The sequence below is a fragment of the Abrus precatorius genome, unplaced genomic scaffold (assembly GCF_003935025.1).
Source record: "Abrus precatorius isolate BTA unplaced genomic scaffold, Abrus_2018 Scaffold2, whole genome shotgun sequence".
NCBI classification, from domain to species: domain Eukaryota; kingdom Viridiplantae; phylum Streptophyta; class Magnoliopsida; order Fabales; family Fabaceae; genus Abrus; species Abrus precatorius.
In genome coordinates, this window is record NW_020874362.1 from 36130362 (window position 1) to 36156410 (window position 26049).

Below are 26049 nucleotides of genomic sequence, written 5' to 3' on the forward strand. Positions count from 1 at the left end.
TTAAAGAAAAAGGAAAAAGGAAAAAGAAAAAGAAAACTTGTGCCGCAGAGTTGAGTTCGACGGAAAAGAAGACTCTGGAAGCTCCATAACTGCAGAGGTGAACAAAGCTCATAACAAGCCCTTCTCTCTCTTGTTTCGCCCCCAGGATTCTGTTCTCTGGTTAGTTTAGCTTAGCAGGATGCTAATATACTTCTAATTTCGGGTTATTTTCTTGTTCTTGCTTTTTTTTAATTTTTTTTTATTTAATGCTTTAATTCATTCAAGATAAATTTGCAAGGGAGCTCCTAATTGACTATTCTTTTATATATATACTTTGGGATATTCTTTTTAATTTTTTTAATTTTTGCAATAGGCTAGTTATGGTTGCATAGTTTAATTACTGTAATTTTATCTTAATTTTTTTTTAAATGTAGCGAAACAATAGAGTTGGTGTCATATTTTAATTTACTGGCAAGGAAATGCTAGAAATTGAATTGGAGTTATTTTCTGCGATTTAAATTTGCAATCTCTTGTGAACTTGGGGTTGGGATTAACTTTTGGGTTCTAGATCTCGACTTTCAGTGTTTGTCTAATTAGTTTAGTTTTTTTTTTTTTTTTTTTTTTTTGGTGAATTTGTTGTGGTGTATCTTATTGAAGATATTGTATTATTAGTTCATAAATGAGTGGAAATTCAGTTTTGCGCTTTGGGTCAGGCTTCAATTTTAAAGAAGAGAGGATTGTTATGTTTGTTATGAGTGGTTTCTTTCCTGAGAAAGGAAATCTGATTTTAGCGCTTTTTAGTATGGACAAATGTCACGGTCACCTATTTTCGTTTATATCAAATGATAGAGCATGAGATATGGTTGTATAAATTTCCCCGCTGATGTGTTGTTTTGTCAAACACATCTGTACACGAACATTTTGGATGGTTCAGTTTGGTTATAATGTTTAAAATAAATAGACTCTACTCATAATCTAAAATACTAAAGTGATCCTTCTCCTTGAGTTAAAGCTTGGGTTTTTTTAAGACAATAATTTTTGATTGATGGTGGGTGCAGCTGATGTTGCTGTTAAATGCTACACTACTTGTTAACTAGTAAATAAAAAACTTAAATGTGTGTACCTTTCCTTCTTCTCTTCCCTTGGTATGGTTCCACATTTGTCTTTATTTATATCAAAGGTCTAATTCTTGTAAAAATTCTTGATTATTGGTCAAGCCTGAGTTAAGCTTCCTTGAGACTTTCAGTTTTAATCTTAGAATTCCATGCTTCAGGTTTTCTAAGATGGAATTCTATCTATAAGACTCTTCTAAAACCTTTATAGCAGGGTATATTGGCACGACATTTTGGTTCTATTGCTTTAAGATTCTTCTAAAGCCATTTTAGCAGAGTGGTCTATTTAACATTATGTATGACTTTTGTGGTCTCCACCCTGTAACTTTGAAAGACACAATTATGTTGATGCATTTCTGAATGCAGATATCTCTGCTTGTCATGTAAGAGGGTTGTGGAGTTTGGCCTTAAAATTATGATACATTTCTTGGTGCTAAGGTGTTTATTGTTTGTGCATGTGTTGATTTTGTTCCTTTCATGGTACAAGACTGATGTGGTAAATAGATAGAAACCTGTCATCTTATTTAGAAGAAATAGGGATAAATCCCAGTAACAAAGATAGACCACTATCAAATTCGAGGATCTAGAGCTTCAATTCCCCAACTGACTAAATAACTCCCTAACTAACTAATTATTTCACTAACTATGTGGGTGACTATCCTAAACCCAGAAAATCTATTACCTCAATGAAGTTCCTTTCTGGAAAGTTACATAATGTTGGACAAGACTTCTCAGTATTCATTTTGCATGGTCATTTCTCTATAGTGTATGACAAAATCTGATTTTTCCTTGAGAACGTTCAATTATTTTAGGCTATGATTTATCTTGTTGAACTGCTCTGTCTTAAGAAGCACCATTGTGCAGAAAATTTGAAGATGTTCATCATGGGAAATTTTTATGGATAGTGATTGCAACTAGAATATTACCTTGGGGTCAGGGTTGTAGTTGCAGAAATAGGCTCTCCATTCACCGGATTGTGGCTGCATATATTTGAAACACTCCCCCCCCCCCCCCCCCCAACAAAAAAAAAAAATCCCAAATGGTAGGAGCTAGTGCATTGGACCAGCTTTTTTTTTTTTCTTAAAAAAATTTGAATTTGATGCTGAACCTTTTCTTCACTAAAAATTTCATTGCTAAAATTTTCAATTTTGGGTGTGTTTGGATAAGCTTTGGCAAAAAGTGCTTCTAAGATATAGCTCTTTCAAAAACTCATGTTTTCATTTCAAGCAGTTTTTTTTCTTTTTTCTTTAGAAAACCCCAACAAACAACCCTTATATTAAACACACATCATAATTACAGAAAGACCTGTGGCATTAGAGTAGCCAGTTGAGTATCCTTCTCTTCTTCCATAAACTTACTAACATATTATGTTTTCCTAATTTACAGATTGAATGAGGTGCACATAACATATGTAAATACTTATATCCACACTTCTTGCGGAGCTAAAAGTTTAACGTCAGATCTGTTAACTTTATGTGAAAAATTTTGCTAAATGTTCTAATCTAAAGCTTTAAATGTCATTTCTGTACATTTAGCTGATCTCAAGAATTGCATACACATTACCACTTTGTTTCCTTACTAATTTCTACAGAACTGATAATCGTCCTGAATGTGCTCAATTTGTCGTATTCAACCAGTAGCAGCTGTGCATTCACTAACTAAGATGTTAAAAAATTTTGAAGGTTTGTAACTTCAAAATTTAAGAGAGGTTGAACCTATGTTTTCTGGTATAATATGAAATTATTTCCAGGAAACAATATGTTTTTCCACCATTTCATTTGCATCATTTATTTTTTCTCTCTGTAAGTTATATTGAAATTCTGAAATGATTATAATATGTTTGTGGAGTATTTATTATGTTCTATGATGCCAGGTTATCATAAATAATTTTTATTAAATTTCTGTCTTGGTGTTACAACTCAGGGTAAGGAGAAATTACTAATCTGAAAAAGAAAGAGAGAATGCTGGAAAAGGGTACTTGGTCTCACAAGCCTCAAGATCTGTTTTCTCCATGCAATAGTGACTCATGCAAAGAACAGAAAAGGCCAACATCAGATAATACAAGGATGTCTGATCATTGTTTCAAAAGCAGCAATGTAGATTCTAGTAGTAGCGAGCTTTGTGCAGATGATACCATCTTAGGAGACAAGTCTGTGGTGGAGGATGATAGTGTGTCTCAATATCCAATCAATCACATATCTCAAACTGATAATGAACTCAGCTTTCTTGATAATGATGGGTGGCTCAATATAGGAAACTTTGAAGATATTGATAGGATGATGTTGTAAGAAATTTTCTTATGTGACAGAAGTTTTTTCACCTTTCACTTTGAATGAAATGCTAATCAATTCGTCACAATCACCATAAGTATCTGATTATTACTTTTGAAAATGCAGGAATTGTGACTTAACATTTGGAATGGGGAGCCTAAATAACGAAGAAGAGTTCTGCTGGCTCTCATCTTCACATGGAACTGAAGGATCTGATGATGCATTGAAGTCTGAGTTCAAGTTTTCATCTGCTGAAGGGAGTCCATCAAAGAGAACATCAAATTATAATATAGACACGGATGAAAATATTGAAGATCTGCCGATTAATGATAAAATATCTCCTATTGATAAAATACTGACATCTCAAATGGATGCTGATCATGATGCTGTTCCTTCTTCATTATCAATGTTCCATGAATCAGACATGAAATCTTGTAATACAGATGACTTGATGCCTAAACCAAAGGTTGTGAATTTCTGAATATATATATTTTAATTTTCACTTTACAATTGAATTTCTGGATTTCAAATTTTGTAGTTATGATCTGCATGGATTCTCTTAATAAACCACACTTGTAGACATACATATATACTCAAACAAATTTGACTTCTCAAAGGCATATGACACTATTTGTTTGATATTTGCCTCTGGCCTTTTGAAAGTTGTTAATGCCATTGAATTTGGTTATTGAAGTCTGGTGAAATGACTTATGAGAAAGCTATGATGTAGGCACTAGACCTGATTATATTTGGCATTTCAATGATTTAATGTCAGAATTTATATACTCTAGAATTCGATTCAATTGATATTTAAATATCTTCATATAGTTACCCATTTAAAATAGGTTTATAGTTTATGAAATTGAATATATTTCTATCATCATTGACTCCTAAAATTTTAGGAATTGATATTCTTTAGTGTTGAAATCTCATATCGACTATGGATATAACTAGAGTAGAACTTATAGTTATAAATGTTAAGACAATTCTCACCTTTTAAACTACATTTGGGGGTTGAGTTAAGCCTAAGCTTGAATTCAAGATAGTATTAGAGCCTATCACAGGTCCAATATGTGGACCTTTAAGTAATACTCAATTTCAGTTGCTTCATTTTTTTGGTGATCTATTGCATACATCTGGCTTATGTTTGTATTAACAGTATTAACAGTGAACTAATCTGATTGCCTGCCGTATTTAATTCAGGTGAACGTATAAACTAAAATTGTCCCTTAATTTGTATATCACAAAACTGTCTCTTTGCATGACAGATGCAAGGGAAGCTATCAAAGCCATCAACTGGAAAGAGAAAAAATGGCTACCTAGAAAATGGTGATTCCGATCATCCTCATGCTCATGTGGAGCAAAATCTGAAGCAATCTTTTGGAGCCTCTTCCAGTGGGATCACTTCACAGGATAGCATCCATGAACACAGACCAAACATGGATTCTGTAGGACATATACAAATGCACTCAGACTATAGTCGTTCTTCAAATTATACTTCTCTCCTTCCAACTTTGTCTGGATCTAGGTCTGAACATGATGGACAACATCCATCTCCTTCTTTTAAAGAATCATCATACACATCAAACATGGAGAGTTGTCGTGGTAATCCTTTGGAGGCTGCTGTCTTGAAAGCAAATGATGAGAGAGAACAATTATATCTTTGTCATGATGCACAGCTATTAAGTATGGGTTTTAAAAGTGAAAATATGGCAAATCCTGTGCCACTTGAAAGTCAAGGTTCAGCTCAGAAGGTAGGTCATCAGGTTGAAAATGAAAATGAAGGTCACAGTGAAGTTGGGGGAGTTAACATAGGATTTTCACAAGAAATAGACTCATCAAATGTGCAGGAAAGCTCATCTATGAGCTCTGCACTGGGTGAAACCTCACTTGAAGCAATGAGCTTTCACCAGCTTCAACAGGTCATGGATCAGGTATTGGAATCTCTTGCAATGTTCGAGTTTGATTCTGTGTTGCTTATTACTGTCTCTTGGACTACAAAGTCAAAATTAACATGGCAGCGTCTACCTAATTTCCATTTCTTCATCATGATATATATTTTTTTTTTCTGGGCTGTGTTAAGATTACATTGCTAATTCTGCTTGGCCATATAAATGTTGTAAATTTGGTGCTCCTGAAACACGTTAGGAAGCTTGCAGCTAGTATCAACCAAAATATCCCCTCCCCCTCCCCCACTAAAAAAAATATATAAATAAATAAATAAATAAATCCATGTTGTATGATTTGGTTACTCAAAAGTGAGGAAGGCACTTTAAAGGGAAAAAGTACTGACTTATAACAAGTTTTAGAAAATCAATGGCTGTGATTTTGAGAAAACACACACACATACACATGCATAACTAACTATAAAGATATAATTCATTCTCTTGATTTTCCAACCAACAGCTATAACTTTGCACTATTTATTTTGAAGTGCACCCCTCATTGTAGATGAACTAAATCACACGTTTTGATCGCAGTTGGATGCTAGAACCAAACTGTGCATAAGGGACAGTCTATACCGGTTGGCTAAAAGTGCTGAACAAAGACATAATGATGTCAATGCAATTGGTCAAATTGGTGATGATGTTGGAGTGTGCAAAGCAGTAATGACACAGGATGGCAACAGGTATCACTCTCTTCATTTATTTAGTCACGTTCTCAAATTGTAATGAATTCGTTGGGACCTATAGGCAATGGGGATGTGGGTAGAAAAAGTTGAGTCATGGGATCAAGGAATGGTAGAGTTACAGAGTACTCCCGCCCATCCCATGCAGGTGCTATCACTATTTGGAAATTTGTCTTTGGATCTGAGTCATCATATCATATGTACCACATGTATTTGTTGGCAACTATTTTCTGAAAATTTTATTACTTTAATCTAAATATCATTTAAATATATTTACAATAAAAACATTTCAAAAATATTTTGTTGATACAATTACAAAGAATGTTTCTCAACAGATAGGAGAGGAAGAACACGGGTAGTTTCATGTTTTCGCTCCATTCTTTGTTCTTAGCTCCCATCCATTTTAAATATCTACAGAAAAGTGTTTATTTATTATTATTTTTAATTAGTATAACAGCTTGCTCTATTCAGGTGTACGGACTTCATGAATATTGAGACTAATACAAATCCCATTGATCGGTCTGTAGCACACTTGCTGTTTCACAGGCCTTCAGATCCATCAATGTTGCCTCTTAATGATCCTTTACCTTTCAAACCCAGTTCCATGGTATGCTATAATAAATTATTAACATGCTTCAATGAAGTAGATAATTGTTTTTCGCTGGTAGTCTTATTTTTCAGTTTGACTAACAGGTACATGGATCGGTGATCAATCCACCAGTAGTGACAGAGAAATTGGTTTGTGAGGCAGAATCTTCTGCTGGGGTAGATAAGTCTTAAGGGTTAACAGGTGGTAGAAGTGAAACTAGCGTGGGCGGTTTTTGGGGGTAGTCTTCCTTTCATGTCAGTCATCCTATCATACATGATATATAATTATTCGAGACTTATTCATATACCTTTGTTAGGGATTCATTTTTTTTTTTTGCATTTGATATCATTATATTTATGTATAATTAGCCGATCATAAATCTAAGGTAGTGTATGTTAGTTTTTTTACGTTAAATATACAATTTTCTGGCGCAGATCTTTTAATTTGATAGGCATTTAGCTATTCGAATCCAATGGTCTCCATAATTGAGACATTTTTACAGGGCAGGGGTACTTGAGTTTACCAGTTTAGTTTTTGAACAAAACTTAAATGTAGAACTTTATTTAAGATTGGAATTTTACTTTGAAAAATAATGCAACATTAACTTTTATTATGGTGTTAAAAAAATTATTAACTTCAATCTTTAAAATTAAATTTAAACGTAATAAAGTTTTACTAAAAAATTGTTTATATCTTTATAAATTTAATTTTAATAAATGTGTTATTTTTAAGCAAAAAGTTATTATTCTTAAGTGTTTAATTTGTCAGGGTTTCCCTCTTGCAATCTTATTTATTTTGATCGATAAAGGGTTTTAAAATGTCTGGTTTATTAGGTTTAAATGAAGAAAAAAACTCCACCATTTCAAAGAAGGGTTTGTATTTTTTTTTTTGAAATATTGATTATATTTTAGTTATAATTATAGACAATGTGTTTTATTAGTTTCTATTTTTAAAGTTTGTGAAGGAAATAATTGACTGTGATGTTGACCATCTCATTTTGTAAATTTTAAAATCAAAAGATAAGATAAAACTAAAATATTTTTTTAGTTATCAATAAAATAAATTACGTTAATCTAACACACGCACACATCATAATTCAACTATTTTAAAATAAAAAATTATATAAAAGAGAAAAATCATAATTATAGTCATTAAAAAAAATAAAAATTAAAACTTAAAAAATACACTATATATATATATATATATATATATATATATAATCACAATCAAAATTGTTATTTTTTAATTTAATAATTATAATTTTTCACTTTACTTTCTCTATTATGAAATAATAATTAGTTTATAGGATTAGAGTATTGAATAAGAATAAAGAAAACTAATGTAGCTAAATTTACGTACCTTATTTTAAACAAGTGTCTTTTTAGGAGTAGTTCTTTTCTTATTATGTCATTTTTTAAATTTAATCTTAATTTAATATCTTAAAATTTTCATAATTTACTTTTATTTGATATGATATATTTTTTATTGATAATTAACGTATTTAATCTTTTTTGATTTATAAAATTTATGAAAATTAAAAATAATCATATAACATTTGTTTACTTTTATTTACAAAAATTATTTCAATTTAATAATATACATATAATGTACGAAAATTATACTACTTAAATAAAGTATACTAAATAAAGTTTATGTTAATATCACTTCAAATATTTTATGTCAACAAACATTATACTGATGCAAAAACTACTTTCTCTTATAGACCATAAAGCAACATTATTGCTCTTTTCTTTATTTTTTAATTGCTCTTCTATCCTTTCAATGATTGTGGTGAGCCTCCTAAATTAATGTTATTGTTTATTGGAGTATGAATTATTTCACATTCTCTTTTATGTTGAAGTGTCTTTTCTTTTATATTTTCACTTTCAATCATCATTGCTGGTTAGTTTTACACTCCTAAAGTCCCTAGAACTTCATAAAAATCTTCACTTGAAACACATTCCTAGATTGACATGTAAATGTATCTCACCGTGAAATCACTAGTAGACCTCTAATTTGTTTTCTTTTAATTGACCATTTGATAGTTATATGTCAAAACAATAAATATCAATTAGTGGTTAGCTAAATAAAAATAAATTACGAACAACACTAAACTTTATTTCACTAAGTAAAGTCGACTTCATAGATTAACGACGTTATTGAGCTTATTCAAAAACTTAAATGAAAGTGAATTACAAGCTAAACAAACTTTACAATTTTCAACTCTCAAACATACTATTCTCCTTTATTTTATTTTTTTTCTTTTCCTCCCAACTTTTAAACATACCCTAAAGATAACATTACCCAATTAACATCATTGGCTCAAGAAATTAGTCTCACAACTAGGTCTAAGAGAACATCTAGTCAAAGATTATAGAGACAGATAAGTCGTGAACAATGTCTGCATGGAGGCAAATGACATGAGGATAGTAGTTGTGCTGTGCAGAGAGAAAAGTTTCTGATCATGGTGCTACTTACGGAGATCGAACACGAAATTTTCTAAAATGGCATTTTTTGTTTTTAAATGTGTTATTGAAAAAATTATTCATGCTAGTTTTGAGCTTTTCATTTCCAAAACTTGTTCTTAAAACAAGTAGGGAAGAGGATCAACTAGGCCCTAGTTTTATTATTCTTTTCGCAATAGCATGTTTGGTTTCATGCCAAATTTATTCAAATAGTGATTTTGTAGAGATTCTAAACATGCTCTAAGACAAAAATTTGTTTCAGAAACGTCAAAATAATAATAATAATAATAATGTCTATGATACTCAACCAAGGGACAGTTTTGGTAGCGTTGTTTAGATACGACAGCCAAAAGAGATTTCTCTCCCTAAAAGAACAAAACTCAAAAATTACTAATATAATACCGTAATCATTGTTAACAACAAAGTTTGTCTAATTAACAGCATAGTCCTGAACACGTCACATTATACCAGGTATCTGAAACTACAAAGAGACAAAGATAATGCTAATCAAATTGTTGCCTTAATTGCATCTCAGTTTCACTTTTCCAGGATGCATGGGATGATTGGCCCTTCATCCTTTTAGATTTTTCCTTATCCTTGATAGTTGATCCTTTCTTCTTGGACTCGGTGCTGGTATCCTTTGGAGGGCGATCACCACATACAGGGCAGACCATTCCACGTTCACTTGAGAAGGTCTTGGGAATCCCACATTGCAAGCACATTCTACACAGAGAGTGAAGTACTTAAGAATACCAGCAACCAAGAAAATATCTATTCATGTATATATATCAGATAACGATTCTTCTGATGTGTGCTCAGAAGCTATTTATATTTATATATAGTAAATTTTGATTGAAAATAATAGAATTCAATGTATTGATAACATTAAATGCAACAATTTTTAATAAAAACTTAGTATTTATTATTGTGTATCTTTGGACACACGTTAGAAAAACTGATAAGATAATATGATGTTTTTAACTTATTCCTTGAGTTAATGCAATTCTGCTCCAAGAATAAAGAGGAACTTCCTAGTTATCTCATATCATAAACACTTTCTCCATGTTACACCTATTGTGAACTCACAAAGGAGTTTTATGTACAGACAACATGCAGCATTCTTGATATAAAGAGAGTAAAAAACAATATTTTTAGGTCCTTAGTTACTACTTAGTAAGGAATAATGAATACCTCAAAAGCTCTGCAGCATCTTCAGCATTAGGATTTGTTGCAGTTGGCATCCGCTTGCCTCCTTCTGATGCGCCCGAGGCAGTTGATATTGGCGGTTGACCACCATTGATGTCACTTCTTACTCGCTCATGAATCCCAACTAGTTGAGCTTTTGCCTCTACCACCGCACCTATAAGGAATGTATCATAAATATTTACTTTACACCTGAATGGAAAACACATCTATACCCAATGAACAAGATTAACCCACAACAAGAAAAAAATTAAGAGAGGATTCTTCATTTTAACAACTACCAGCTGAGTCAACACATGAAGCAATGTGACAATGCCTAAGAAAAATTGATTTTAACTACCTACTAGTTGTTTTCCTGGTAAAAGTGCATTTCAGATACAGCGACTTAAACAACAATCACCTAGAAGCATTCTCTTTAAACTTGATAGGAAACCATGCAATTTATTTATTTATCTTTCTTTAAAAAAGCCAGATCAGAAGCATTTCTATCTTTTCTTTTCATTGTCTCAGCAATTTGTTCAGGAAAAGGTCTGTAGAAGATATCTTCCAAAAAAACACATACACATTGTAAAAAGCTTGAAAGAGCTATTTAAAGCTTCAGTGAATCTGCTTTAATTTTTTTCATGTAGTTGGAAGTCTCAACTCTCAACTCTCAACTCTCAACTCTCAACTCAATTAATGGTAGAATGTTCAATCTCAATTCTTTTACGTGTTTTCTATTGAGTATCCATGGACACATGATAAGAAGTCAAGAATAGAATATTATACTAGTAAAAAAAAATTTATTACATTGAAAAGGAAATAATCATTCAATGTTTGCTTTCTAAGTGGTTACACTAGTATTTAGAATGTGTTTTGATACATAACTCAAGTAGTTATTCAATAATCTCTTATTATATGAAGGCCATGACATAATTTAATCATGAATTTTATTTAAATAAGTTAGAAGAGTTTATTTTGACAAGCTATACTAAGAAATTTATTGAAATAAAATAAAAAAAGTTTGTAAGACACATAAGCTTCTCAAAAGTCATAAGCTCTTCTAAACACCCCTTAATGCCTGCATACTATGTGTCCATAAGTACACAACACAATAAAAAGCACATTTTATATTGTTCAAGGCTTTTAAGTTTGGTGTTCTGATAATCATTAATCTGTCTTAAATAAATAAAAGATTAACATACAGGAGATTTTAGTATCAGAAAGGATTTCAATAATTTTAATCTCAGATTGCCAGTACCAGCCGTGACCAAAATTTCACAAGACGAGTTGCCAATAAAAGAAAAGAATATGGCATGTTAAAAATCTTTATCATTTACACTACGGACTGGTGTTGTGTGACTAACGAAGTGATCGATCACTGGACCAGTCAACAAAAGTTAAATCCATATCCATATGATATACAATTTTTTTCTTCAGAAGCAATTAAGCACCAGGAAACTATATCCACACACATGAACATATTAATCTGGAGTTATAGCTTAGTCACCCCTCATTATTTTTAATCCACCCCAAATTAAGGCCTAGCTGCTTAACTTGCACAAGTAACAAATTAATGGATTTGGCTTCCCTAAAGTAAAGAGATGCACAAAGGGAAAAAGTGAAGCTTTATCTATTGTTGATTTAAAGTTAATTATGTTTACAAAATACTTTAACCCACATCAATGATGAGTAAAGTCTCACTTTCTTACTTTAGAGGAGCTAACAACATTACAAACCCGAAAAATGTTTGCAATCAATAGTAAACAGCCACACTGAATACTCTATGTAGTTGTACACACAACAACAGATCCGCAGGTCTAAAGGGGCAAGGAAAAACTACCCAAAATCAATACCAACACCTCGTGAATAGCTTGTACCATAGACAAAAGAAATATTGAGACTTAGTTCTATCCAAAGTGAATTAGAGCTTAATAACCACATAACATCCACACTCCAAACCAAACAGACCCTTCTACACCATGAGACCACAAGTTGCATATCTTGCATACAAAACCATATTTGAGATGAAAAATCCCCAAAAGAAAAAAGAATGATATGAAACCTGTGGGTATATCTTTCTTCTCCCTGCGCTGCCTCCTAGTGGCATGCCTCCCTTGTTGTTGCAGATCAGAATCTCTTGCAGGGTTGTTGTTGTACTCTTCCACGCTGTTGTTCAGAAATTGGGGCGGTCCTGAAATCTCCGTTAGGGTAACAGAACAAATTCAATAACTGGGGCAAAATTAAAAATTTCGATTATCGGAATTCCGAAATTTGAAAACTTGAATTGCGGAATGGGAGTTACTTCGGAGAATACGTCGAATGCAGAAGGAAGACCGGAGGCAGAAGGAGGATTGGGACGGTGGTCGAAGATGGATCTGTCCCCCAGAGAAGGGTGGTCTGCGGCGGAGGGTTCGCCGGCAGCGCCATCATCGTCAGAATCTTCGACATCGGAATTGTGGGGTTGGATTTGGTCTTGGTCGTCTTCTTCGGCGGAAGAATAGCCTTGAATAAGAGACAAGCTCATTGTGTTAGTGTGTTTGATTCAACCCTACCCTGAACCTACTATGACTACTACTATTGGTTTTGGTGTTTCTCAGTGGATATAACACTTAACTCTAACATATCATCCATTGATATGTTTCATCTTCATCCTCCTTTGTGTCAGGTGTTGGATTTAACACTCCTCGTTTACTTGCATAATTGCACACTAGCTAGCAAGATTGCAAGCCAATAGAATAAAAGAATAAATTAAACACGAGATTCGATTATCTTCATAAAATTAGTTGCTAAACTGTTTTTTTTTTTTTCATTAATTGAATTACTCTTACACCTATTGAAATAGTATAAATATTTTTAATTTATAAAAAATTAAATAAAAGGTTATAGATTATTTTTATTAAAAATTACACAATTTAATGTAATTTAATATATTGGTATTGTCGTATTTTTTAAAAAAATTATTATTATTTTATTACATGTAATTTTGTATATGTTAAAAAATTAAAATATTGTATATAGACAGAATATATTAATATAAAAATATAATTAATATGTTTTTATGTTTTTTTCTTATCAGGTAAACAAGAATAATTTTTTTTTATCTCTTTAGACTGGTAAATAAAATTGGAATAAGTGTATAAAAATGAAAATACTAACCATGAATGTAAACTTGCTTTGTGTTAAATGTTTTATATTATCCTAAGCAATTTTTTTAAAGAATTAAAAGTAATGTTTTTTATTGAAAACTTAAAATGCAATAATTGTATAATTTTTAATGCATCTCAACTTATTTTTCAACAAAATTTGCTATTTATGATTGCCTAATCAATATTTTAAGGATGAATATTAGTAAAAAATTTCCATAAAATGATTTTAAATTTTATTTTATTGATTAAACATAATTTTATGAAGGAAAAATGCATTGAAATATAAAAAGTCTTAATGTTTTTAAAAATTATTAATATTTAAAAAATTGAAACAAAACCTAATGAATCAAATTTCTTTCACACATGAGCCAATCTTTAAATAACTAGCTTAGCAAATTCTTGCTTGTCCAATGACCAACTCAGTGAAATCTTGCTCATTCGATGACTATTTGTTATATTTGAATAATTAAGTTTTTGTGTCAATTTTTTGGTTGTAGCACAATAATTGTGTTGTCTAATGTAAAATAATGAAAAAAGATTAAGTTCTAACAACAGTAACATGCTTATCATAATGTAGATTACTAGTTTGTTCTCTGCTTGTATTCCCTCCTCCTCTATAAATGGAGGAGCTGAGTCTTTTGAGAGTAAGAGAATTTGACAAACAAATTTCATTTTTTAGCTTCTATTATACGTGCTTTTTAAACTCTTATTTCTCTCGAAAGCTATTTTTCAATATATTATATAAAAAAATGCTAAGAAAAAAACTTGTCTATTAGAAATCTTGGATCGACTGTCTCTGTTATGGTTCTCTCTATCACGATGATGACGGACTTAAAATTAGCCTTATTATGGGATTACATGCTTATGGTTGACTTCGACATGTCCCAAATAAAGGTAAAATCCTTATTATTTTTGTGGCATGAGAGGCTGGTTACCCCATTTCTCTTCTTCAATATATATATATATATAAGTTACCAATATTATTACAAAATTCGAAGTTATACAAGATTTTTTCAAATAACAAAATTACATGTACAGTTACAAAGACATTTATACTTATCACACAAGAGGCATCAATAATTTTATCTTAATTAAAAGTACTGTTAAAATACAATTACATTGATTAAAATTAATTAAACATACTATATCTTATACAAAATTACTTGTCTCATCTTTAGTTAATAAACTATAAATAGTAGAAATTCGGTCATAAAGTTTTAGATTTCATTTCAAAATTTATTTTTAAATAAAAGAAACGTTTGGAGAAATTCGCAACTTTAAAATGAACAAATCTAAAGATTTATTTTTTTCATCCATTAAGTAAATATATTTTAAGAAATAAAAATCAGTTAATATTATATTTATGGGTATTGAATGCAATCATTCAAAAGTTTATCCACTTGGAGACAGAGAGGCGTAATCCATCTGATTTAATTTAATTTGAGAATTTATTTCCAAAATTAAAAAAGCTGAATTTTGCCAATCAATCAAGAAAAAATTTAGAAAAAGAAGGAAATTAAAAAAAAGAAAAAGAAAAAAGGTGTGAGACGACAAGTTGGACTGAATTGACCTTGAATAAGGGGTGTCATACGATTCAATGTTTGGGTCTTTCTTCATTCTTCAACAAACCCATTTATTCAGCTCGCGCCATTCTCCGGCCACCGTCGCCGACGGAGCGCCGTTTTTCCGATAATATCCTCTGAAAGGTGGGTGCTTGTGACCATCCATGGATAAAGTCTTCCACAAGCTCCGCAATTTGGACGCATACCCCAAAGTCAATGAAGATTTTTACAGTCGCACGCTCGCCGGCGGCGTCGTCACTGTCGTCTCCGCTGCCGTCATGTTCTTCCTCTTCTTTTCGGAGCTAAGTATGCCCCTATCTCTCGCTTTTTCTTGTTTATATTTTTTCTTAAATGTTAGAACTTTGAATGATTTTTTGTTACCTGGTTGGTAAAGCTGGGAAATTTAGAATGGTGAATTTGAATTCCGTTGATTTCTGTTTCCGGGTAGTTGAGAAAATCGTGTCAATTTATGTAGTCTGCTTCGCAGTTTTTTTTTCTCTGGTTTTGCATTGAGATGAATTTTAAATGTCTCTTTATTCGGTGGAAAGGGAAGTTTCGTAAAGAAAAATATTTCTTATTGGGTGGAATTGGAGTTTTCTTTTTTCACCTTTTTTATCCCAATTCTGCTTTCTCTTCCAGCCATTACCATGTTTATAATAAATTAACGGTTGAGAGTGCTAAGGCAATGAGTGTTTGATCCAATGTGTTAATCATGTAATTCATGGCAAGTTAGGGGTTTCCATTTGGCCTTTCATTTGGGTGCATAGATTCATCTCAGAGAAGATTTTCTGACAATATGGACCCTGATTTATGACTTGAGAGTAATGTATCAACTATTGGCGCAAGGGTGGTATCAGGTTCAATTAGTGATGCTCTATTTCTAGTGCTTACCCTTTTATCCCCTGAAGCTTATTTTTCTGCAAGTATCATATGATGGAGTCATTGCTCTGGCTGTGGCTGTTTTTTTACTGAGTTTTAGGGATAAAAGGTATAGATCCAATCTTTAAAACGCTGAAGTGATCTTAAAATAAACATAGATAACCGATGCTATCTTTTGTCTGAATCATTACCATGCTGCATACATATGTGACTACTGTCTTTCCCATTAAACATTAATAATGTTATCTGTTACTTTGATTACAGGATTATACCTATACACAGTCACAGAGAGTAAGCTTTTGGTGGATACTTCAAGAGGGGAAAACTTGCATATCAATGTAAGTATTGTTGTTATATTTGTCATGTAACTTTTATAGTTTTATTCAGTTCTTCGTATTCCATGTCCAACCTGTGGGCTATGTATTCATGGATTGCATTTTTTTATTTTTTTGATAAATTTATTGCTTTGGTCAATTGGTCATTTATTGTTGATAGATAATATACAATTTGTATAAATGCTATTATTTCAAATGATTTTGTTTGGGTTTGATTGTCTTTGACTTCTTATGTCCTGTAACTTTGCCCAGACTAGTCTTTGTATTGACTCTTCCTTTTCAGAGTAAAAATTTGATTCTTTTTTCCCTGTTTGAAATGCAGTTTGATGTCACTTTTCCTTCTGTTCGATGTTCAATACTCAGTTTGGACGCAATGGATATTAGTGGCGAGCAGCATATTGATATAGTATGTACTGCTTAAATTAGCTTTTATCATTTAATTTTCAGTTCTAGTAACTCTAACTGCAATACCGCATATTTATACTTTTTGATTCACTGCATTTTTTCATATTATCTATCATTCTCCAAGTCTCTTGTTCATATTATTGTTAATTATTATTTATGCTATACTCTTGCTATTTGCAGCGACATAATATAGTGAAGAAAAGAATCGATGCAAATGGTAATGTGATAGAAGCAAAGAAGGATGGAATTGGTGCACCAAAGGTTAGCGTTGGACTGGGTTTGGCATTCTATTGCTGAATCTCTGATTATTTCTCTTGTAGATTGGTTTCCCTGCATCATATTTGTTCTCCCATGTCAATAATGTTGCTCTTTCTTCTGAATGTTATAAGAAATAGAGGGTTCTCTCTGAATTCTTTATTTGATCACTGGTATACAAAAGATTATACATAGTAATGAGTTGTCTACATTTGCAAAGACTGCATGATGCATTTGATAATGTAATGTTTTTGCCTTTATAGAGTTTGTTCTTAGATCTTGGTTTGTCCCTCTTCATCACCAATAATTGTTGGCATAAATTAAAAAGACAACTGCTGTTAATACCTATGAATCTGATGGGCAAACTTATAATGTGGCTATTTGTCTTGGACCTTGTGCATCTTAGAGGAGTTGAAATCCATTTTTCTATTTTTCATCATGTTTCTACTATTTTTTTTTTCGTTGAAAATGAAAAGACAAAGGTTGATATTCATGTATAATTAATTTACCTTTTGGTTTCCTGTATATCTTTCCTAATGCAGATTGAGAGGCCCTTACAGAAACATGGTGGCAGACTTGGACATGATGAAAAGTATTGTGGGTCATGTTTTGGTGCGGAAGAGGTAGTTTGACTATTTACTATCCTTAAATTCGCTCTAGTTTTCTTATATGTGTAACTACTGTAATATGTACTGGGGAATCAATTTGAACTGTCAATACGTGCAAGGCTTTGATAGATATTGATTTAAAAAAAATTTAGGTGAAGGATTTGGGCTTTTATCAGAAAAATGGGGGAGGAAATAGGTTTCAAGGGTCATGGTGGCAGAATTTCGTGAGATTTAACTACAATAAAAAATTTAGGGATCTATCTAAACAGGGAAATCAAGGGTGCCAAAAAACTAGTGCCTCATTGAAGAAAAATGTTAAAAATAAAAAATATTTAGCTGTTACACTGAAAAAACGTGTTTTACTCTATTATTTATTGACATTGAACAGAAATCCGAATGTGTGTATGCTCTGTACATGTAATTAAAAAAAAATTGCTTGTCACTGCACTCTGTACATTAAAAAAATAAAATGGAAACATCGAAAGCTGAATAAAACATCTTCCAGGTGATTTTATCTGTTTGAATGAGATGGGAACGGTCCATCTGATGTTGATATCTGGTGAAGTTTCTAACTACTACCTTCCTTACATGATACATTTTTTATGCCCTGGCCTAATTTCTTTGTAAGCTACTCTCAAGTCTCAACATTTCTTCTGTGTTACTGTTTTGAAGCCTTGATCTAATATAACATTGGAATACAGTTTATTACTTTTCTAGATTAGATAATTAACTCAGAAAAGGCTTGGTTGTTGTAGTATTAGATTAGATAATTTTAGATTTAACTTTGTTTTTTCTACCTTTAGTTTTCATATCACTGACTGTTTTGCCTTTGATATAATCAATTTCTGTTCTATCCCTTTTATGTTTAGTTACATCATGTTCTCATGTTTGGTAAGTTGGAAAAATAGGAAGGTATATACTCTATAGTATTTCCGTGTGCTTATTCTTAAGCAGGAGAATCGTGTTCACTATTATTTTTTAGTAACAATGACAATAACAATGATAAATCCCAAATCATTTTGTTAAATGTATTTATGTCGTTGACAAAGTTAAGCTGGTGCAAATGTTTGCGGAGTAGCATGCTGGACAAGAAATTTTGTCTTGATTAACACAGTAGCATTTGTTCTTGTGTGATCCTAGAATATATGGTTGACTAAGTTTGAGAGTTAAATTAAATAATGATCATTAATGCTTTCATTTTAGTTGTTCAATATGCTGGCTAAACTGTATATTTTTCTGTGCATTCTTTTCACCATCATTTTAGTGTAACTTACAAATTTTTTTCCTAATTTCTTATATGTCTCCATGCTCTCTCTCTCTCTCATGCAGTCAGATGACCAATGTTGTAATTCTTGTGAAGAAGTGCGTGAAGCATATAGGAAAAAGGGCTGGGCACTGTCAAATATGGATTTGATTGACCAGGTTGGCAACCCACTTTGTATAACACATGAATCCTGTTGTTTACTTTAGACGCAAATGCCACAGTTATGAGGCTGTAAACATTTTACTTGTGTTGTTGCTGAAGCATATTTACTATACTTTATAAAAGCTTAAGAATGTAATGAGGAGGCTAACAACAGCAATGAGAAGTTTCCAACTGTAGCTTATTCTATAAACCCTCAGCTCAGATATAATGCCTTTCTGAGCTTGTTGTTGAATGAATTCTAACACCTGTGTTGATTGTTTTGGACTAATGTATTTTTTGCTGATGCTTGAATTTTTAGTGGGAATCATCATGGACCATTAATCCTCTTCTTTGACAGGGTTGAGGTGTGGGTGGTGTAATTAGTAGTTGGCTGACTTTTAACATCCAAAGTATTTTGTTGGGTATGGTCACCAAATTTTTAATGATTGCCATGATGTGATTTATTTAATAGGAAAAATAATATTTTATGGATATAAAAGAGAAAGGGGAGGACAATATATCCTCCAAAACAGAAATTAAATGGAAAATAGAGAACTATGGAGGTTTGGAATAGGACGAAGCTTTTCATGCTTCAGCATGTCAGAAATGTAAATTCCCTCTAAACAATCAACTATTGACATGGCCATGTCTCTAAGACAAACATCCATGTCTTGAAGTCAGATATGATTTTCACCATGTCCTGGCTGCAGTTCTCCTCAGTTTGGAGCTCATGGACACATGATAATGTCCTTTCAAACTTTGCATTTTCATGCTCTTTTTCTCCTGATTTCGTATAATTCCTTAATTCTAAAATAGATGTGGAAACTTTATAAGAATCTAGCAGAAATGATCAACGAATCCTAAATTTCCATGTTGGATTCTTCAAATCAAGCTTATTAACACACACTTGAACGTTTTGCTTGTCTTCAAGTAAAGAACATGCACTGAAACAAAAATTCTGAATCAGCTCCAAATCAAAAGAAATTTCAAAACTTAAAATGAGCCATGTTTGGCAATCATATCCAACTTAGGATAGCAGGCAAGTAGAAGCTTAACTTGAACATTCCCTGTACTAGCAAAAATGCAGTCAGTCCTCTTTCCATTTCTCAAAGGTGTTTAAGTTAAAGAAATTTACTTCAATTCTTTACAGGAAATTGCACTGTCATAAGTTTGTTTGTCAACATGTTCTTCACTGCTAATTGTTAACATGCAAATATGCAAAATAGAGGTTAGAAGGGTTTTTATTGGTTATAATGAGGCTAAGGGAACTATTACAGCTAGGGGAAAGAAAAATGAATAATGGTTTAAGGAAAATTAACAGATTAAAAAGCAACAAAAAAACAAAAGGCAAAGAGAATAAATTAAGTACTAATCATAAGGATCATATTCAATCTCAAAATTCTCTTTCAACCCATTTTTTGTTCAAATCAATTCTCTTTCTTATTTTTTTATGCTTTTAGATATAAACTCAACTAGTGCTGGAACTATGACTGCCTATCCACACATTAATTACACCATTCATGCTCATACAAGAAAAGTAGTGAATAATTTCAATCTACCATATTGGATTAGGTGCCCAGAAAAATCAGATTCTGACTCAAAGCAGCAACTAGGGGATTGTTTGTAAGGAAGAGTTCTGTATGAAGAGAAATGACGTGTCAAGGATTTAGAGATTGACATGTTTACTAGAGAGGAAGATTATACAATTATATTCTGAATCACCTTATAATCAGCCTCCTACTTTACACCAATTAATCATCACTGATTTTAGCTACCAGATTTTACTTAACAAATAGGATTTTTAATGGTTCACACTTGAAGTTTCTTTATGAAATTCCTTTTTCAGAACTTTTGGTGAATGTTGGGTGCGTCTGAGTCTCTTGAGGTCCTAGGACCAATGCTCATTGATTAGCTTTTATGGTTTCAGTAGAAGTAAAAAGGATATTTTTTTGTGGCAATGTGAAACCTTACATTTGGTTGGAGACTAAGTATCGTAATTGTTAAGGAGGATTCTATGGCACACAAGGATAGTTTGGAACAAAATTAAGTATTTGGCTTCAAATTTTGGCGTAAAGCACATGCCCTTTGTAATGGAGTTCCCTTAATCGATATGTTGAGGGATTTGGAATATGTGCTGCACTGATTTTCTCTTTTCTCTGTTTTTTTTTTTTTTTCTGTTTTGTTCTTTTGTTAAGGAGGATTCCTTATCCTCTATTCTCCTTGTAACCTCTGCTCCTCTTCTTAATGCATTTCTTCTTTTATCCAAAAATTAAAAAGTCTTAACTGTATGTATCCGTTGTTTATTTGTTTGTTTATGGCTTAAAAGCTCTGGAAATCATTATTCAGTTTTTGAGCATTGGGCAATTTAACTATTTCTTTCTGACACTTTGCTTTTGCTTTTAGTGTCAAAGAGAGGGTTATGTACAGAGGGTAAAGGATGAAGAAGGTGAAGGATGCAATATTCATGGATCACTTGTCATTAATAAAGTGGCAGGAAATTTTCATTTTGCAACTGGGAAGAGCTTTCTTCATTCTGCTATCTTTTTGACTGATCTGCTTGCTTTACAAGATAATCATTATAATGTAAGACCGAACTGAGTTTTTAATATCCCTTGCCTGAAGTATGTATTATATTGCAAAAACATTGACAAATATATGATGTTTTCCCGCTGCTTGCAATCTCATGATTGATTTTCAAAATATGGCGTACGATGCAGATAAGTCATCAGATCAACAAATTAAGTTTTGGTGATCATTTCCCTGGATTGGTAAACCCTCTCGACAGGTAATTTTCTTTCTTCTCCAGCAGAAGCCTTTGTTTTCTGGTAACAAGGATGTTATAGGTGTTTTCACACTAGTAGATTCTTAAATATGGATCTAAAATAAAAAATGAAATTCTAACGAAAGTTACTTTCCCGTTATTAATTATTAATGTGTATATATAACTAAACACTTAATTCATATGGTTTAAATTGCTTTCAACACAGACCATGTTGTCTTGCATTGCAAGGCACTAAAATGAGATGCAAATATGTTTTCATTCTGCCAAATGTCCATTTGAGAGCTTTAAAAAGAAATAAACAGATCACAATAGTTTTGGTAACTAAGTAAGTCTACTTCATGGATAGAGCATGGCCAAATGCCATTTATTACAATTCAGCCCTATTTGTTGATAACAAGGCAACATGCAAACTTTGGTGTAGCCGAAATTTCAATTCAAATGGTTGGCCACCAAGATGAACCTTTAACTCAGCTACTGCAAATGAACATGTTCTCCCTCTCCCCCATTCTCTCAACATATAGGGCTGAATAAGGGTGAGAAGAACTTTTAAGTGCAAAAACACCCATTAGCTTATAGTTTCACTTACAAATCTATTAGGCTTTGTAGCATTTTGAAGTTTTAACCTCCTAGTTTTTGTATTGATTTTCATAATAGAGGGTTTGAGTAGTAAAAGCTGAAAAGTGCAGTGGAAGGGAGAATAACTTGTAATCATAATGTACCTAAAACTTGAAGTAGGTATGAGATTTAAGCTGTTAGGTACAGGTATGAGATTGGTTTTAGATACTAGTGCACATACTATTCATGCTTTGCTGCAATAAAGCTTGGCAGTGAAGCTTTGCTGAAGCAGAAAATTGTTATATTATTCACTTTTTTCTTTACTCTCTTCAGTTACATGTAATTTGACCATGAGTACAAAGTTAGTTTCTCATGTATAGTCCTAAGCAAATGATAACCTATTCTGTGACTGAATTCTTTCACCCACCCTCAACCATTTAAACACTTTTTTTCTCCTTCCAATCCCTTGCAGGGCAAAATGGGTGCAAGGACCAACTCATGGCATGTACCAGTATTTCATAAAGGTTGGTAGTTGGTACTATCAGGGAATATTTTCCTCATTAAATATGTGACTAATGATTTAGTGAGATATTGACTATACTGTCATTTTTATGGAAACTGTTAACCGATACTGAGTTCATCGTGATGCTTGCAATATATGTTAAATTTTATTAATCATTATGAATTTCTATTATGTTCATTTTTTATGGTGATGTATACTGCATTCATTTGTAACAAACTCTAGTCGATTCTTGTATTTGTCTTGTATACTCTATATAAGAGAACCAGCAAAAATGTTCTTGAATATTTGTTTCAAAATATTGCATCCAATGTTGTTTTTACGCTTTCTTCTAACCGTATGAATATTGTGCATGCAATTATGCACTGGGTTGACGCATGTTTGGACCTCTTTGTGCATGCATTACAGGTGGTCCCAACAATATACACAGACATTAGAGGTCATGTTATCCATTCGAATCAGGTATTTTTGATATCATGAACATACTGTTTTTTCATGTTTCATTGGACAGTGCCTAAGTAACATCATAAATGTCATTTGCACAGTATTCTGTGACCGAGCATTTCAAGAGTTCAGAGCTGGGTGCTGCAATTCCTGGAGTTTTCTTCTTTTATGACATATCTCCAATCAAGGTAAAATTGCCTAGTAGTCTTGGTACACCCTATAAGATAATCTTCTGACCATTTTGTCGTGTAGTGAATGGTGCACATTTGTGAAATTTGGGGTTCAGTGCCAAATTTTTTGCACATAATTTACATGATGCATATAATTGTGCAATTCATAGAAAAAGAGGACTTTGTTATTGGCTATTTGGTAATTGATATGTTTTATGTTGCAGGTCAACTTTAAAGAGGAACATATTCCTTTTTTACATTTCCTGACCAATGTTTGTGCAATTATTGGAGGTAATTCCTTGTTCTTTTCTATCCACTCCAGCCTGGAAAATGAACAAGATAAGGGCGATAGACTAATTTCTTATCAAACAAGTGCTTCGTTGTAAATATGTAGACAAAAAAGTTGGGATATGTTACAGTTGATAACCAGCCTGATAGTTATGACTTGTGACATATTTTAACAGTGAAAAAAACTGATTGCTTCGCCATTTTCTGTTAACTGAATTAATCCTTTCTCAAGATAATTATACTTCTGTCTGAGAATCAATGATTCATGAATATATGAACTTCTCTCTTCCCCCTTTTTGTCTCTCTCTCTCTTTCTCTACATATGTATTTATCCAAACATATCTGTTTAAAACATACTTTTGCTATTCATAATTCACTTGTCTTGTGCCTTATGCAACTGATTAAAAATGGATTTCAACCTTTCTACGCAGGTATATTCACTGTTGCGGGAATAGTAGATTCATCGATATATTATGGTCAGAGAACAATAAAAAGGAAGATGGAGCTTGGCAAATATACATGATGTGATCACATCCTACGTGGGTCATCTAACTGAGTCTGCTTTCTTGACGTTCATGGTTGGCTGGTGCATTGAGTATCGTTTATAATGCGATCTCATATGCACGTAATGCCAAGATTAAGCAGAGCTGATGAACGAGGTGTATTTTTTGGATCATGATTTACCCCTTCATGTGTAGCAATTTCAATTCAGTTGCTACTTTGGTGCCTTTTTTTCCATGTACGGATGAATATGAGGAATGCAAAGAGTTGGAATTTTTTGCTATTTTTGCTGCATAATATGTGACATGATCATGGATAACATACGGTTCTTTTATTGCTCTATGCTGTAATCTTGCGAAGATTTTCATGGAAATTGAAGAAATTGAACCGGTTAAGTTAGGATTTAAACCTGTTGTCCCATTTCCTATCTATTTAGTTAATGTTTGTAATTTAGCTACAGCAATCAACAATTTTAGGTAGAGTTACGAATGAGTTTTTAACTAATTAGAGCAGTAATTCCGGGTTACATGGAAAATACAATTATAACTAAATGATGAAAATCGTAAGTCAAAACTATAAATATTTGTGAATTAAGATATTCCTTTTCGATCATTTAGATTCAAGCACCATTTTTATGTAGATTCGCACCAAATAAGATAAAACCTTTTGAGTTGGCATTTGAGTCTGAGCCGTAAATTTAGTTCCTTGTTCCATGCATGATTGTCAGGCACCAAATTTCTCGCACCCCAACCATTCACCAAATATATGGTTCCTCAAATCGTCATGTACTTTGTTTAATATAAATTTATCTCCATTACCTTACTTTCATATTACACTTTGCTACTTGATCATTACTCATTAAAACATACAAATAAATATTTTCTAGGTAGTGAGGTACACTTAGATGGTCTACCACTACCAATCTGCCATGGCTGCGTCAGTTATGTCCAAAAGTGGAGAAAATTTTTGGCCCTCTCATCATCATACATATTTCCTTATTTGGTCATTTTCTTTTTTTATTTTAAAATATTTAAATCAAGAAAAAAACAACCGTGCAAAGCAGGTTATTATAATTATTATAATATAAAGAATGAATACGAAACCTAATAGCTTAGCTAAAGAAATGAATATTATTTTCAAGCTAAGTTAAAAGAATAACCGTGCAAAAGGGGTATTGCGGCTTAATGTAGTTTAGAATTCGATTATTTAGCGTCGGATTGGAAAAATGTATACCGATCAAAGACCAACATGGATGCTGCGGTTTAGAATAAACACTTTAATTAGAACAACAATAAATGTGCACAGCAAAGTCGCTAACAGCAAAAAACACGAATAAAAATTTGCCTCCGGGTTGGCTAAGCAAGAATTCCATTTGCTGATAGGCAACAACAATTGGAAGTTCTACGCTTAATGTAACTTAAAACAGATTATTATAATCTCCAACAACCATTGACACTAACACCCAAAATCTGAGGCAAAACTCGAACTAAATTTGCAGGGCTTTACCCCAAAGGGAGCCCTTCCAGAAATTCTCGAAGGCCTGAGCCAAACTCAGGCCTAAGAGGGGGTTTGGAAATAGTTTTCAACCAGCAATAGACGCGCCTCGGTTAGAACCTCACTAGCTGCGTCATTGCCCCAAGCGCAAAGATGAGAATTACTGTGTCCCGGGTCGGAATATATGAGACAGTTTCATGTCTAATAAGGTCCTTCCCCATCGATGTGGGACTAAGTAGTATGATAATGTTAATTCCTATCGATGTGGGGCTAGCCTATAATAATTTTATTATGATAGTAAGTACATCCATTTGAACAACGGTGTCCTTATCTGAGAAAATCAAAGTCGTTATTGAAAACAGCAGATTTACGACTACAATCCAACTAGAACCTTACCTTTCAAAAAAATTTCCCCCCATCATTTACATATAGTTGTTTTCTCAAAAGACTTCGTTTTTTCATCTTCCTCAC

At 32.5% G+C, this 26049-nt stretch overlaps 4 protein-coding genes and 1 non-coding gene across 7 annotated transcripts; 3 read left to right on the forward strand and 2 right to left on the reverse strand.

Moving 5' to 3' along the window:
• Positions 1-7067, forward strand: LOC113858345 (protein LNK1). Of its 3 annotated transcripts, XM_027490948.1 has the most exons (8): positions 104-159; positions 2683-2773; positions 3015-3375; positions 3488-3827; positions 4630-5295; positions 5842-5990; positions 6462-6597; positions 6684-7010. In XM_027490948.1, the coding sequence occupies exons 3-8, from the start codon at positions 3053-3055 to the stop codon at positions 6768-6770; spliced, it is 1701 nt and encodes a 566-aa protein (XP_027346749.1). In that variant the 5' UTR covers positions 104-159; positions 2683-2773; positions 3015-3052; the 3' UTR covers positions 6771-7010. The 3 variants fall into 3 exon arrangements, with proteins under 3 accessions (XP_027346748.1, XP_027346747.1, XP_027346749.1); XM_027490947.1 differs by lacking the exon at positions 2683-2773 and having other exon boundaries at positions 1-159; positions 6684-7067; XM_027490946.1 differs by lacking the exon at positions 2683-2773 and having other exon boundaries at positions 13-202.
• Positions 7068-9304: 2237 nt separating this feature from the next.
• On the reverse strand, positions 9305-12959 carry LOC113858793. The gene is made up of 4 exons (XM_027491545.1): positions 12532-12959; positions 12292-12427; positions 10236-10404; positions 9305-9767 (listed from the first exon to the last, which is right to left on the reverse strand). Exons 1-4 carry the CDS (start codon positions 12751-12753, stop codon positions 9548-9550), a joined length of 747 nt encoding a protein of 248 aa, XP_027347346.1. The 5' UTR covers positions 12754-12959; the 3' UTR covers positions 9305-9547.
• Positions 12960-14854: 1895 nt separating this feature from the next.
• LOC113857800 (endoplasmic reticulum-Golgi intermediate compartment protein 3-like) lies at positions 14855-24487 on the forward strand. Its single transcript, XM_027490006.1, has 13 exons — positions 14855-15243; positions 16081-16154; positions 16474-16557; positions 16737-16817; positions 17354-17434; positions 18749-18841; positions 21228-21407; positions 21542-21609; positions 22634-22685; positions 23090-23143; positions 23227-23313; positions 23520-23586; positions 24015-24487. The coding sequence occupies exons 1-13, from the start codon at positions 15102-15104 to the stop codon at positions 24104-24106; spliced, it is 1155 nt and encodes a 384-aa protein (XP_027345807.1). The 5' UTR covers positions 14855-15101; the 3' UTR covers positions 24107-24487.
• On the forward strand, positions 24191-25680 carry LOC113859952. The gene is made up of 2 exons (XM_027492601.1): positions 24191-24242; positions 25583-25680. The coding sequence occupies exons 1-2, from the start codon at positions 24191-24193 to the stop codon at positions 25678-25680; spliced, it is 150 nt and encodes a 49-aa protein (XP_027348402.1).
• LOC113860474 lies at positions 25583-25733 on the reverse strand. The gene has a single exon (XR_003503925.1). It is a non-coding gene; the product is annotated as a U4 spliceosomal RNA (small nuclear RNA).
• Positions 25734-26049: the final 316 nt, after the last annotated feature.

Excerpts from the sequence above, each read along its gene's own strand:
- LOC113858345 (XM_027490947.1), top strand. The coding sequence starts at position 3,053 with ATGCTGGAAAAGGGTACTTGGTCTCACAAGCCTCAAGATCTGTTTTCT. Across the intron at positions 5,296-5,841 it reads TTCAACAGGTCATGGATCAG|TTGGATGCTAGAACCAAACT; the intron begins GTATTGGAATCT and ends TTTTGATCGCAG. Across the intron at positions 6,598-6,683 it reads CTTTCAAACCCAGTTCCATG|GTACATGGATCGGTGATCAA; the intron begins GTATGCTATAAT and ends TTTGACTAACAG.
- LOC113858793 (XM_027491545.1), bottom strand. The coding sequence starts at position 12,753 with ATGAGCTTGTCTCTTATTCAAGGCTATTCTTCCGCCGAAGAAGACGAC. Across the intron at positions 12,428-12,531 it reads CATTCGACGTATTCTCCGAA|ATTTCAGGACCGCCCCAATT; the intron begins GTAACTCCCATT and ends ACCCTAACGGAG. Across the intron at positions 10,405-12,291 it reads GAAGAAAGATATACCCACAG|GTGCGGTGGTAGAGGCAAAA; the intron begins GTTTCATATCAT and ends CATTCCTTATAG.
- LOC113857800 (XM_027490006.1), top strand. The coding sequence starts at position 15,102 with ATGGATAAAGTCTTCCACAAGCTCCGCAATTTGGACGCATACCCCAAA. Across the intron at positions 18,842-21,227 it reads ATATGGATTTGATTGACCAG|TGTCAAAGAGAGGGTTATGT; the intron begins GTTGGCAACCCA and ends TTTTGCTTTTAG. Across the intron at positions 21,408-21,541 it reads TACAAGATAATCATTATAAT|ATAAGTCATCAGATCAACAA; the intron begins GTAAGACCGAAC and ends CGTACGATGCAG.
- LOC113859952 (XM_027492601.1), top strand. The coding sequence starts at position 24,191 with ATGCGATCTCATATGCACGTAATGCCAAGATTAAGCAGAGCTGATGAA. Across the intron at positions 24,243-25,582 it reads AAGCAGAGCTGATGAACGAG|GGCTTTACCCCAAAGGGAGC; the intron begins GTGTATTTTTTG and ends CTAAATTTGCAG.